The 14,001-nt window shown below is 57.0% G+C and overlaps 1 protein-coding gene across 2 annotated transcripts in view; it reads right to left on the bottom strand.

The window, feature by feature from the left end:
• Positions 1-14,001, bottom strand: part of GTF2IRD1 (GTF2I repeat domain containing 1) — a 111,428-nt gene that overhangs the window by 78,227 nt on the left and 19,200 nt on the right. For both annotated transcript variants that reach the window (XM_014548516.1, XM_014548517.1), the window contains exons 2-3: positions 5,280-5,408; positions 2,553-2,694 (exon numbers count right to left, since the gene is read on the bottom strand). In XM_014548516.1, coding sequence (XP_014404002.1) covers positions 2,553-2,694; positions 5,280-5,402 — 265 coding nt within the window. In that variant the 5' untranslated portion in view covers positions 5,403-5,408. The remainder of the gene's footprint in view (positions 1-2,552; positions 2,695-5,279; positions 5,409-14,001) is intronic.

Here is a 14,001-nt window from a genome sequence, read left to right as displayed (position 1 = left end):
CCCCTCCTGTCCAGGGCGTCCCCCCACAGAGACACCCAGTGTTGTTCTGGGGACCCAATACCCTGGCCCTGCAGAGTCCCGGGGTACTCACGGCAGAACCTGAGGAAGTCTGATTGCAGCTCCTTCCGCGCGGTCAGAAACATTCTGCCCTTCTCGGTGCCCACGACGAAGGCGCTCTCATCATGCACAGCGACACAGGCCACCTCTGCGTTCAGCTTGGAGAGCGCCGAGCACTACAGGGGGAGCAGGGTACGTGAGCCGGGGGAAGGTCCCCCAGCCCCGCACACCTTCATGCAGCTTTGGGGGTGGGATGTGAGTTCCCACCAGCAGCTCCAGGGAGCAGTGGCTCCTCCAACATTCTCAGTCTTAGAATCTGCAGGGGAATCAATGAATGACCCTGCCGCCGCCCCCCCTCCCCCCATCTCCTACCAGCTTGGCCACGGTCAGGGGGAGAAGGTAAGTTTACGGAGGCTGGAGGAAGACCAAAGGCACAAGGCCTCTGCCCTTCCTTCTTCCCAGGTCCTCCCTGCTCTGGGATGAGCTTCCTCTGTTAGGCCCGGACCCAGCCCCAGGGACAATCCTGTCCTGGACTCTATGCCTTGAATGAGGAAAAGGTAGGATGGGTCCCAGGAGAACCAAGGCTCAAACAGATCTAGGCTTCAATCCCACTTCAGCCACTTCCTGTTGTAGGACTGGGGCAGTCACACCCCTCACGGGGCTCGTTTCCAAATCTGTAGAATGGAGACAAGCAGCCCAGCTCGAAGGGTTTCAATGGGTTTGGTTGTGGGGATTCAAGGAGGCCTTGTTGGCGGGAAAGAATTTCTAAACCGGGCATCCATGTGGACATCCGGGCAAAGAGGTATTTTGCAGCCCTAGAGTTGAGGTAGGCAGGCTCACTGCAAGGGGCGCCCTAACACAGGGGACCCTCAACCAAGACCACTAACATCTCAGGCCTCTGACCTATCTCACCAGGAAAACCCTGCCTGTAACTTTCAGCATGCAGTTGGTGCCTCATAAAGGCTGGTTTTTCTGAGTTAGGTAGTGCTTTGCTGACAGTCAGGAAATCTGGCTTCTCATCTCAGTTCTGCTGCTGTGTGACCTAGACATGTTCCTCACCCTCTCTGGGCCATAATCATGCCTCGTGTCCAGCTCCATCCTGGAGTTGCTCTGGTGAGGAAGCTGGGACATTGCAGGGCCAGCAGACCTGTCCCCACTGATCCCCTATTGAGGGGGGTTTTGTTTTCTGCTAAGATTAAAGCAAAACCTGCCACTCCCTTTCCCCACAGCAACACTGCAGGATATTAACAAACAAGACAAACAGATCTGGTTGTTTCTAACAAAGGAGTGGCTGTCAGAGTTGGAGGAGATCCCTGTGGTGTGGTCACTTCTTAGCTGAAGGGGCTGAGGCCCCGGCAGGGAATCGACTCACCCAAAGGCACCAAGAATGGGGGCCGTGAGGAAATGCCTGGAGGAGGGTCTGAAACAGGGGTGGGTGCTGGTGATGGACAGCACTTGCCCACAACCCTGCGGACCACCTGAGGACCCTGGCTCCGAGCCCTGAGGATGCCAGAGTTCAGTCACTTCCAAGCAAGTGCCTTGTCACCCAAGAAGGTCCCTCAGGAAACCCATTAAGGGCCTAGGGGCTGGGGGAACTTGTCTTCGACATGTCACCAGGCTAGCTAGAGCCATCGGCTCCTCCAAGCTCCACGGAGCCTCGGAAAACCCTCTGGACCAGTGCTGTCCAATAGGATTTTCTGCCGTGTTAGAAATATTCTGTTTCTGCCCTGTCCAATACCGTGGCCACTCGCCTCATGTGGCCACTGAGCACTTGAAATGAGGCTAGTGTGACTGAGCAACTGAAGTGCTTACTGTATTAATTTTAGCTCGTTACCATTTAAATGGCAATGGCCTCTTGTGGCAGTGGCTGTGGTGATGGCCATCAGTGCCTGTGTCAGCTGCACTTCCACCACCGCCAGGCTAATACTGCTGCAGGGCACGGGTGGCTCCCTCCTCATGAAGGCGGCTCTGCACAGGGCAGGGGTTGCACCCAGCCGCCTTCCCCGGGGTGCTGCTGCCTCTGGCCCAACACCACCTACGTGGCTCTAGGACCTCCTACAGCAGAACAGCCTGGAAGGAGGCCCTTTGTCGTAGGGAACTGAAGACTTTGCACCCGAATCCACTTCAAAAACTGGTCATACTGTGTGACTTCAGGTAAGGGGGTGCTCTCTCTGAATTTCAACTTCACCATCCTAAAATGCAGATTTAAAAAAAACACCAAAAAACACGGACGCACAAGAACTGGACAGCACTGGGCCTCAGTGTCCCCTTCTGTCAATGAGCCGATGGGGCTGGCTGGCCCTGGGGTTCAGTCAGCCAGGCTCTACCAACCGAGGGGCTGCTGTATGATTCCAACTAAAACGGGGGCTGCCCCTGATAACGCCAAGTCGGGAAGCCTGCACAACCCCTCCTGTCCAGGGCGTCCCCCCACAGAAACACCCAGTGTTGTTCTGGGGACCCAATACCCTGGCCCTGCAGAGTCCCGGGGTACTCACGGCAGAACCTGAGGAAGTCTGATTGCAGCTCCTTCCGCGCGGTCAGAAACATTCTGCCCTTCTCGGTGCCCACGACGAAGGCGCTCTCATCATGCACAGCGACACAGGCCACCTCTGCGTTCAGCTTGGAGAGCGCCGAGCACTACAGGGGGAGCAGGGTACGTGAGCCGGGGGAAGGTCCCCCAGCCCCGCACACCTTCATGCAGCTTTGGGGGTGGGATGTGAGTTCCCACCAGCAGCTCCAGGGAGCAGTGGCTCCTCCAACATTCTCAGTCTTAGAATCTGCAGGGGAATCAATGAATGACCCTGCCGCCGCCCCCCCTCCCCCCATCTCCTACCAGCTTGGCCACGGTCAGGGGGAGAAGGTAAGTTTACGGAGGCTGGAGGAAGACCAAAGGCACAAGGCCTCTGCCCTTCCTTCTTCCCAGGTCCTCCCTGCTCTGGGGTGGGCTTCCTCTGTTAGGCCCGGACCCAGCCCCAGGGACAATCCTGTCCTGGACTCTCTACGCCCTGGATGAGGAAAAGGTAGGATGGGCCCCAGGAGAACCAAGGCTCAGACAGATCTAGGCTTCAATCCCACTTCAGCCACTTCCTGTTGTAGGACTGGGGCAGTCACACCCCTCACGGGGCTCGTTTCCAAATCTGTAGAATGGAGACAAGCAGCCCAGCTCGAAGGGTTTCAATGGGTTTGGTTGTGGGGATTCAAGGAGGCCTTGTTGGCGGGAAAGAATTTCTAAACCGGGCATCCATGTGGACATCCGGGCAAAGAGGTATTTTGCAGCCCTAGAGTTGAGGTTGGCGGGCTCACTGCAAGGGGCGCCCTAACACAGGGGACCCTCAACCAAGACCACTAACGTCTCAGGCCTCTGACCTATCTCACCAGGAAAACCCTGCCTGTAACTTTCAGCATGCAGTTGGTGCCTCATAAAGGCTGGTTTTTCTGAGTTAGGTAGTGCTTTGCTGACAGTCAGGAAATCTGGCTTCTCATCTCAGTTCTGCTGCTGTGTGACCTAGACATGTTCCTCACCCTCTCTGGGCCATAATCATGCCTCGTGTCCAGCTCCATCCTGGAGTTGCTCTGGTGAGGAAGCTGGGACATTGCAGGGCCAGCAGACCTGTCCCCACTGATCCCCTATTGAGGGGGGTTTTGTTTTCTGCTAAGATTAAAGCAAAACCTGCCACTCCCTTTCCCCACAGCAACACTGCAGGATATTAACAAACAAGACAAACAGATCTGGTTGTTTCTAACAAAGGAGTGACTGTCAGAGTTGGAGGAGATCCCTGTGGTGTGGTCACTTCTTAGCTGAAGGGGCTGAGGCCCCGGCAGGGAATCGACTCACCCAAAGGCACCAAGAATGGGGGCCGTGAGGAAATGCCTGGAGGAGGGTCTGAAACAGGGGTGGGTGCTGGTGATGGACAGCACTTGCCCACAACCCTGCGGACCACCTGAGGACCCTGGCTCCGAGCCCTGAGGATGCCAGAGTTCAGTCACTTCCAAGCAAGTGCCTTGTCACCCAAGAAGGTCCCTCAGGAAAGGGCCTAGGGGCCTAGGGGCTGGGGGAACTTGTCTTCGACATGTCACCAGGCTAGCTAGAGCCATCGGCTCCTCCAAGAGCCTCGGAACCTCGGAAAACCCTCTGGACCAGTGCTGTCCAATAGGATTTTCTGCCGTGTTAGAAATATTCTGTTTCTGCCCTGTCCAATACCGTGGCCACTCGCCTCATGTGGCCACTGAGCACTTGAAATGAGGCTAGTGTGACTGAGCAACTGAAGTGCTTACTGTATTAATTTTAGCTCGTTACCATTTAAATGGCAATGGCCTCTTGTGGCAGTGGCTGTGGTGATGGCCATCAGTGCCTGTGTCAGCTGCACTTCCACCACCGCCAGGCTAATACTGCTGCAGGGCACGGGCGGCTCCCTCCTCATGAAGGCGGCTCTGCACAGGGCAGGGGTTGCACCCAGCCGCCTTCCCCGGGGTGCTGCTGCCTCTGGCCCAACACCACCTACGTGGCTCTAGGACCTCCTACAGCAGAACAGCCTGGAAGGAGGCCCTTTGTCGTAGGGAACTGAAGACTTTGCACCCGAATCCACTTCAAAAACTGGTCATACTGTGTGACTTCAGGTAAGGGGGTGCTCTCTCTGAATTTCAACTTCACCATCCTAAAATGCAGATTTAAAAAAAACACAACAAAAAACACCTGCCTACCCTCCATCATAGAACTTTCCCCGGAAAGTCTCTGAATTTCAACTTCACCATCCTAAAATGCAGATTAAAAAAAACACCTGCCTACCCTCCATCATATAACTTTCCCCGGAAAAGGATAGAGGAAAATTATATTATTATTTTCTCATTTGAGATAAACTGCTACAGGCTTAGATATGTAGGCAACGGTGCCAGCAGAGTAGTAATTTATGAAGTCCCGTCTCTCTCTCCCAGCCCCAAGATGCAGCAACAGCTCTCTAACGAATCACTGCCCACACATTATCTTCCAGGTGCTGGGAGGGAGGCCTGTGACCATGCCAGGGACGGGCCTTGAATAAGAGTAAATGAAACGAGGAGCAGGGGATGAGGACTGGGGCCAGCCTTTATTCCCAGGACTGGATGTTTATGTACTTAATCTCACTTGAGACTCTCGTCCCCTGACGTAGGCAGAGGTGCGACTAGAGCTCCAACGTCTGGTTATAAAGCTGGGTGTCCCACTCCCGGGGGTGGGCCGGGGTACTCACCATGGAATCTAAGGCAGACACAAGGCTGGTGATGATCTCGTCTTTGCGGGCGAAGGCGGAGTTCCAGCGGTCAGGCCCACAGCCATTGGTGGGGACGTCACAGCGCTTCCCCAGCAAGGCCATGGTCACCTGGATAGAGAGAGGGAGCAGACAGAGGTGGGTGTGCGCCATGGGGAGTGGAACACGTGGTAGGGGCCCACCCCGACTGGCTTGGCCCCAGACCTCAGGGCTGTTTCTACTGCCCACGTGGGACGAGTCAAGAGCTGGCCTTCTCTTCTCCTAAGGGTCTTATATGAAGATGGAATCAGAGCCTGACAGACCTGGACACGCAGCGGCTCGTTACTGCCCACGTGGGACGAGTCAAGAGCTGGCCTTCTCGTCTCCTAAGGGTCTTATATGAAGATGGAATCAGAGGCTTGACAGACCTGGACACGCAGCGGCTCGCGTGTGGCCTGTACAGGCGTGGCACAGGTGGCAGGATAATGGAGACATGTGCCCCAGATACATCCCCCAAGTCTGCAGCCTCAGAGCTGAGCCCAGGACTATGACCAGCAACCCAACCATCAACTCGCCCCATACACACTGCTCTGGCTATAGTTCTCTCTTGCTCACACACCCTATGTGGCTCCCTACTGCCCACAGTTCTGGACTCAGCTTGGTATTCAAGGTTCCTGGTCCAGACACCCATGTTCCAGGTATTCTAGGTGTCATCATCCCCCAAACATACCCACATTCTTTAAAAAAATTTTTTTTCTTATTGATTTCAGAGAGGAAGGGAGAGGGAGAGAGATAGGAACATCAATGATGAGAATCATTGACTGGCTGCCTCCTGCATGCCCCACACTGGGGATCGAGCCCACAACCCAGGCATGTGCCCTGACTGGGAATTGAACCATGACCTCCTGGTTCATAGGTTAATGCTCAACCATTGCGCCATGCTGGCTGGGCAACGTACCCACATTCTTGTGGCTCCCCAGCTGTCACAGGTTCCACTCTCCCTGCCCCGAGTGCCTTTCCTGGCCCCTTCATCATCTATTGACTGCCTATTCAGCTTTAAATTGTTGCCTCTGCTGTGAAGGTACCCCCTCTCACCCCACTTCCTGCCCTCTCCTGCCCCAGCTACCCTTGCTGTCCTCCCACATGTCCCCGAGCTCCTCCATCACAGCTCTGCATCAAGCCACAAGCTCCCCTGGGGAAGGCCACTGCTCCGAGGCCTCTGAGCCACAGTCTACTTCCTGGCTGTCAGGACTCAGTCTCAGAGATACAGAGGTTGCTTCATCTCAGACCTGAGTTTCTCACACACAGGACTTTGTCCCCTCGTCATAAGGCTCCTGGAGAACAGAGCTGCATTCTCCCCGTCTCTGGGGCACCCTCAGACCAGGGCTCCCCTATCAGGAATTCCCTAGGCAGGAAACTGGCCTGCCGCCCCTGTACCACCCAGCCTGGTCTGGGCACCCACTAGATGCAAAGGTCAGCCTCCCTCAGTTCCCGTCCCATCCTGCCCTTCTCCTTCCAGACCCCAGGAAACACATCCAGGGGGCCCACCCACAGGCTGCGGGCCTTGGAGGGAGTTTGTAGATCCGGCCTCCTTACGTCCAGCAGATCGGGGTGAAGGAGTCTGTGTACATGACTAGGGATGGGGCGGGGGCGGGAACCAGCACTGGGCGGGTGAAGCTGGGTCTGGCACCTTAAAGGGTACCAAGCCTGGAGTATCTTCTATCAGTGCAGCTACTCCTGGACCTTAAGCTCTGTGAGGACAGGGACCCGTCTGCCTGTCACCGCTGCACTCCCAGGGCACAGCTCAGGGCCGGACATATACGATGGACCAAGGCACTGTGGTCCAAACCAAGGACTGTGGCCTTTAAGTGGCTCATAACGTCGATGACATAGAAGAGCAAATGTCCGAGCGTGTCACATACAACAAGGTGAGAGGTGTCGGACTTTAGTTACAGAAACAGTCAAAGGAATTAGGGCTGCATCAGAGCTTGGCTCTGGCCTCAGTCTTGGCCCGAGTCTGCTGTTGGCTGTGGATAAATATTGATTTTAACAACTGGCCAGTCAGCAGTTGGCCAAAATGTATATTGGGTTCACTTCTAAATGTTTATTAAATGTATTTCTTCCCCAAGGTTGCAATATGATAGACGTTCAAAATCCACAGTGTTAAGGATGCCGAGGGTAGAACAGGCCATGAATAAGGCGTGCTAATGGACCAAGAGGCAGCAAGCACCAGGGCCAGGGGCCTTCTGGGGCACGACCCGCTGAGAGGTTCGCCTGTCTGGGCTGCTTGTCTCCTCCCTCAGCTACCCCCGCTTGCCAGTCCCTTGAGCCATTCCCAGAAAGGCCTCTGGCTGCCAGCCTCCCAGCTGCTGAGTCCAAATCAAATCAGGGCAAAGGAGGAGGCACCAGACACCACTCCAGCCCTGCCTCCAGGTCGCCCCAGCCGGCTGCGGCTCCTAATCCATTTAGGAAGGATCCAGGGAGTCAGAGAGGGAGGGGTGATGGAGGGAGTGAAGGGAGGCTGGGCTGGGGGCCATCCCCTGACTCCTTGTCTTGGCTATTTGGGCTCCTAGGAGCCTCTGTCCTAAGCCAAGGAGGCCCAGCCTTGTGTTCGGGGATGAAATAGAGAGAAGATCCTCCTGCAAACTCCGGGGCCTCTGAGAGGGGCGGGTTCCATGAGGCTGGAGCTGGGCTGGGAGCCATGAGCCATGACCCCTGCACAAGGAGACCCAGACCCAGGTCTGCTGGGACCACATCGGATCAACCACGTAAACGGGGGGTAGTTCTAAACTGAAAATGAGAGAAGGGAAAAAATCACCCAATAAAACCACAAAACTATACGAAACAGAACACAAAGTACGACAGGCAGTTCACAGGAGGCAAGTGCCCAGGCCTAAACAGGAGCAACGTCCCCGGAGGAGGGGACAGTGAGAACTGAGGCGACGGCCTGAGCCATCACACACCGGTAAACAGAGGACGGGGCCAGGTGAGGGGTGAGGCTGGAGATGCCCGAGTGCCGCTCTGTGGTACCGGAGAGGACACCAGAAGTGACACCAGAGCATGGGCAGCTGGCCCTGACCTGGGCACAAGTGGCCAGGAAGCCCTCAGTGACAAGGGACTCCCAGCCCCGCTGGGTTCCTGGGTGGGCAAGGACCGTAAGGGTCAAGAGGCAGGCAGGGAGACCGCGAGCACCCGCTCCATCCTCAAACACCTCCCGCGGCTGCCAGGGCGCCACACACCTGGTTTTCCTCCCACCTCCTGGGCATTGCCCTCCTGGCACTGACTGCCAAGCGCCAGTGGGTCCGGGGCCCTCTCCTCGTCCCTGGCCAACACCCTCCCTCACTGCTGGGCAATCTCTTGGCTTTAAATGTCACATATGTGCTGGTGACTCTCGATTTCTCTCTCACGTCTCCTGAGATGCCGCCTCCAGCCTGCCTCCTCCACTACTCTTCACTCTTCACCATCTAACAAGGAGCTCACAGGGAGCACAGTGCGTGTTCCTCGCTCAGATCTGCTTCCCTCTGGTCATCCACCCAGGCTGGAACCGAGGCCTCATCCCGGAGTCCCCTCTCTGTCACTTCGAAAACAGTCGGGGGCAAGTCTCGCTGCTCGGCTCCAGAACCCACCCACGTCTGTCCACTCCTCACCTGCCACCCAGGCCACCATCCTCGCTTACCCACACCCGGCAATGGCCTTCTCACTGCCCCCCTGCCCTTCTGTGCCCCCCCAGTCCCTCCTGTAAACAGCAGCCACATAAATCCCATGTCACTCTCCTGCTTAGAAGCTTCTTGTTTTCCCACTGTCCACAGAATGGAAAGCAACCTCCTTTCGCTGCAGGCCCCGCGTGTCCTGGGCCCACCTAGGGCCTCCTATGCACGTTCCTCCCAGCGGAAGGCCGTTCCAGGTCTCCGACTCCTCCCGCTGCCTCCTTTGCCCACCACGCCTCAGCCCCATCACCAGCTCCTTGGAACCTCCCTTGACCATGAAGCCACAGCGGCAGTACCCACCCCATACACTCACTCCTCATGTCTTCCCTTATTGTCTTCATGGATCTGAATGACTTGGTCGTGAGCTTTTCGCCTGATTTCCCCAACTAGAATGTGAGCTCTGGGTGGCCAGGGCTCTCGAATTTACCGTATCCCCACTGTCTCGAACGCTGCTTGGGGTTTCATGGGCACTCAACAAGTACTCAAGAACTAACAAGTATGACAGTCGGCCACTTCAGGTGGGAGCCAGGACATCTGCAAGCTATGAGCAGAGTGTCTGACAACTTTGGCTTGTCTGGCTCTCAAAAAACAAAAGGTGCCCGGCCGCTGTGGCTCAGTGGTTGAGGGTCGACCTATGAACTAGGAGGTCAATGGTTTGATTCCTAGTCAGGGCACATGCCTGGGTTGCAGGCTTGATCCCTAGTAGGGGGCGTGCAGGAGGCAGCTGATCAATGTTTTTCTCTCATCATTGATGTTTCTCTCTCTCTCTCCCCCCTCCTCTCTCTGAACTCAATGAAAAACATTTAAATTCCCCCACCCCCACCCCCGCCAAAAAAAATACCAAGAGGCAGTCTGAGAGATTGCAACTCTGGCCACAGTTAGATCATGGAGGAGCAGTCCTGGGATGGAAAGGGAGGGAGGCTCCCGGGTCAGACAGGTGTCCTGGACAGGTGCTCTTCCAAGATGGTCCCAGGCCTGCAGCACTGGCAACACCCAGACAGCCACCAGAATGTCTGGGGTGAGTATGAAAGGACTTGCCTAAGACCCCCAGCCACTGGGTAGTGGGATGAGGTCTGTCCTTGTCTGTCTGTCCCTAAGCTTGGTCTTTCCTGTTGGGAGGACTCCTCCTCCCACTCGCCAGGACATGGGGAACAGGAAGACCAGGTGATCAAATCCACAGCTGTCACTCAACCAGGCTGACCAACTTACCCCGATTCACCTGGGACTTTCCTGGGTTTAGCCCAGAATTAGTCCCAGCAGGGCGCCACACACCTGGTTTTCCTCCCACCTCCTGGGCATTGCCCTCCTGGCACTGACTGCCAAGCGCCAGTGGGTCCGGGGCCCTCTCCTCGTCCCTGGCCAACACCCTCCCTCACTGCTGGGCAATCTCTTGGCTTTAAATGTCACATATGTGCTGGTGACTCTCGATTTCTCTCTCACGTCTCCTGAGATGCCGCCTCCAGCCTGCCTCCTCCACTACTCTTCACTCTTCACCATCCAACGAGGAACTCACAGGGAGCACAGTGCGTGTTTCTCACTCAGATCTGCTTCCCTCTGGTCATCCACCCAGGCTGGAACCGAGGCCTCATCCCGGAGTCCCCTCTCTGTCACTTCGAAAACAGTCAGGGGCAAGTCTCGCTGCTCGGCTCCAGAACACACCCACGTCTGTCCACTCCTCATCACCTGCCACCCAGGCCACCATCCTCGCTTACCCACACCCGGCAATGGCCTTCTCACTGCCCCCCTGGCCTTCTGTGCCCCCCAGTCCCTCCTGTAAACAGCAGCCACATAAATCCCATGTCATTTGTGTCTCCTGATTCTTCCAAACCTGCCCCTCCCTGAGACACCCTTCCAGGCCTAGTTCTGTATTCCAGGCTGGTCCTGGTCAGACCCAGGGGGCCCAGAGGAGCAGGTGGCCTCCTGGAAGAGGAAGAGATGCAGGGGAGGAGGGAAGAAGGAGCTGTGGGTGCCCAGCCAAGGGGCAGCAGGCCAGCCTGGAGAGTCAGGATAGGAGGCGCCTCCATGCCTGACAGTAGCTAAGAGTGAGCCAGGCAAAGGGGAGGGGTATCTCTCACAAAGGTCCCAGAGGTGCCAGGGCCCAGCAGCCAGAGGACAGGCGTGTCCAGGGGCCTAGAGACGTGAGGGTAGGGTCTGGGTTCCCAGTTGGACCACTGGCTAGGGAAGGCATCTGCCCAAGGCATCCCTGGGCTCCGGGGACAAGCCCTCTTCCTACAGGCCCAGGGAGGAGAAAGACCCTTCTGGGCGTCTCCTTGCCTTCACCTGTCCTGGGGTCCCCTCTCACTTCAGCTGGCCACGCCCACTGATCTGGGCTGTTTCAGAGGAAAGTGGGCTGAAGGCTTTGTCGTAGGGTGAAAGGAGCCCAGGTTTAGTTGGCAAGATCTGGGTTCAGGTCTCAGCTTTGCCACATCCTGGCTCTGAGGCCTTTGGTCGGGGTGCCTGAGCCTCCAAATCTTCTCTGTAACATGAGAGTGGTTTGAGAGTTCACTGTATCCGAGTCCTGGGAGCTTAGGAAACAGCCCTGCTGCTCCTCTCCTGCCTCCCCTCTGCAGAGCCCCCCTCAGAGAGGGTGGTAGCTGTGCCCACTTCCATGGTGCTTGCTTTTTGGCTCTCCGGCCCTTTGAGTGTTCCTGTGTGCATCTCTGAGTCCCTGGGTTCATGGTGTGAGGGTCCGGCACCTGGGCCATGGCCATCAAATGTGCAAACCCTGCTTCGGGTCCTGTCTGAGCTGGCCTGTCACTGCACCTGGGGTCCAACCATCAGCCGCATTCCTCTGAATTAGGGGTGGGTCCTGCGTCCCAAGTCCGTCCTGACTTTGTCACTCACTTTGAGCAGGAATGTCCTGCCTCTGGAACTTGGTTTCTGTGCCCTCAGTTTCTTCATTCCCCCTCACCAGCGCGCTCCCTGGTTGGAGGGCATGGATGTCAGATTGCTCATAAACAGGATGGCAGCCTCCAAGGGGGAGGGCGAGGCCCCACTCCAGGGGCCCCTGGTGGGCAGCCGTGGTCGGCTGGCGTGAGGGTGGCTCTCCAGCCTGGGAGAGGAGGAAGGAGCTGGCAGTGGAAGCAGGGCAAGGAGGGGAGGGTGGGGGTTGTCGAATCCCTGGATGAAGGGAGCATCCAGGATGGTGGGTGGGGAAAGGGAGCTTGTAAATGGGCACAGCTGAGAGGTTCATCTGCAACCTCTTGCACCCCTTCTGACCTCTGACCCCATCAGCCCCATTCACTTCTGCTGGGCCCCTGGGGCAGCTCAGGTACTCACCAGGAGGCAGCCACTCTCTTGATGTGCCTGGGGGTCTGGCAGGGGTGTGTGTGGGAGTGGGGGGCGGACAGAAGCCCCATAAGGCAGAGCTGGAGCGTGTGGAGAGCAGACCTGGGATCCTGGTCTGTGGGAACACTGCTGTGTTAAACCTGCCCTATCACTCAGCTTTCCGGCCTCACCTGCCCATCTGTGAGGGAGGCAGGCAGGTAGCACAGCTGCTGCCAACATCTGCCAGCCCAACCCCGAGATTCCCGGGCCCCAGAAGCTCTCAGGTGACAGGTCCCCAGCAGGGCCCAGGACAGTGTATTTTGAAGTTCCCAGGGGATCCCGACAGGCAGCCAGGTACAGGTTGATCTCTGGGGACGTTTCCAGCTCCAACATCCCGACTCCAGTTTCCTCGGCTTTTCCTGCTGCCGCCTCCCTCCCGCGCCGGGATTCCTTGCCTAGACAGTGGCAGCTTCCTGGCCGCCGAGAGCTGGAGGCCAGCCCGGTCCCTGAGCCAACAGTTAGCCAAGCGCTAGTGTCCATGTCTGAGCCTGCCTCCGGGTGGGAGGTGCCCACAGAGGTCAGGCCCACCAAGCCCACTGCAGCCGGCCCTGGGGCCAGGGGGGTGGACATCCAATCCCAAACACCCTATCACTCAGCCTGCACTCCAGGCCAGCGGGGAGGTGACCCGGAGCCTGCCCTTTCCGCTGCCCATGGCCTAGACGCCTATGGGAAAGGCGCTTGGGGCAGGTTTAACACAGCAGTGTTCCTGCAGACCAGACCCCAGGTCTGCTCTCCACACGCTCCAGCTCTGCCTTATGGGGCTTCTGTCCGCCCCCCACTCCCACACACACCCCTGCCAGACCCCCAGGCACATCAAGAGAGTGGCTGCCTCCTGGTGAGTACCTGAGCTGCCCCAGGGGCCCAGCAGAAGTGAATGGGGCTGATGGGGTCAGAGGTCAGAAGGGGTGCAAGAGGTTGCAGATGAACCTCTCAGCTGTGCCCATTTACAAGCTCCCTTTCCCCACCCACCATCCTGGATGCTCCCTTCATCCAGGGATTCGACAACCCCCACCCTCTCTCTCTCTCTCTCTCTCCCCTCCTCTCTCTGAACTCAATAAAAAACATTTAAACTCCCCCACCCAAACCCCCGCCAAAAAAAAATACCAAGAGACAGTTTGAGAGATTGCAACTCTGGCCACAGTTAGATCATGGAGGACCAGTCCTGGGATGGAAAGGGAGGGAGGCTTCCGGGTCAGACAGGTGCTCTTCCAAGATGGTCCCAGGCCTGCAGCACTGGCAACACCCAGACAGCCATCAGAATGTCTGGGGTTAGTATGAAAGGACTTGCCTAAGACCCCCAGCCACTGGGTAGTGGGATGAGGTCTGTCCTTGTCTGTCTGTCCCTAAGCTTGGTCTTTCCTGTTGGGAGGACTCCTCCTCCCACTCGCCAGGACATGGGGAACAGGAAGACCAGGTGATCAAATCCACAGCTGTCACTCAACCAGGCTGACCAACTTACCCCGATTCACCTGGGACTTTCCTGGGTTTAGCCCAGAAACTTAGTCCCAGGCAAAGCAGGCGGTTGGTCAGTCCACCACGCAGACAGGGAGCAGCAGGACCAGGGGCCCAAACGCCCGTCTCAGCCTCTGAGAACAAGGACAGACACCAACAAGGAAGACAAAGTCATGGACGTTAGGTCCTATCTTTGGGTCCAAAATATTCCATCTCACTTAGGATGGAGATAGACAGGC

The sequence above is a fragment of the Myotis brandtii genome, unplaced genomic scaffold (genome assembly GCF_000412655.1).
Source record: "Myotis brandtii unplaced genomic scaffold, ASM41265v1 scaffold510, whole genome shotgun sequence".
Lineage (NCBI taxonomy): Eukaryota > Metazoa > Chordata > Mammalia > Chiroptera > Vespertilionidae > Myotis > Myotis brandtii.
Note: the sequence above shows the minus strand (reverse complement) of the source record. Positions and strands in the feature narration are given on the sequence as shown.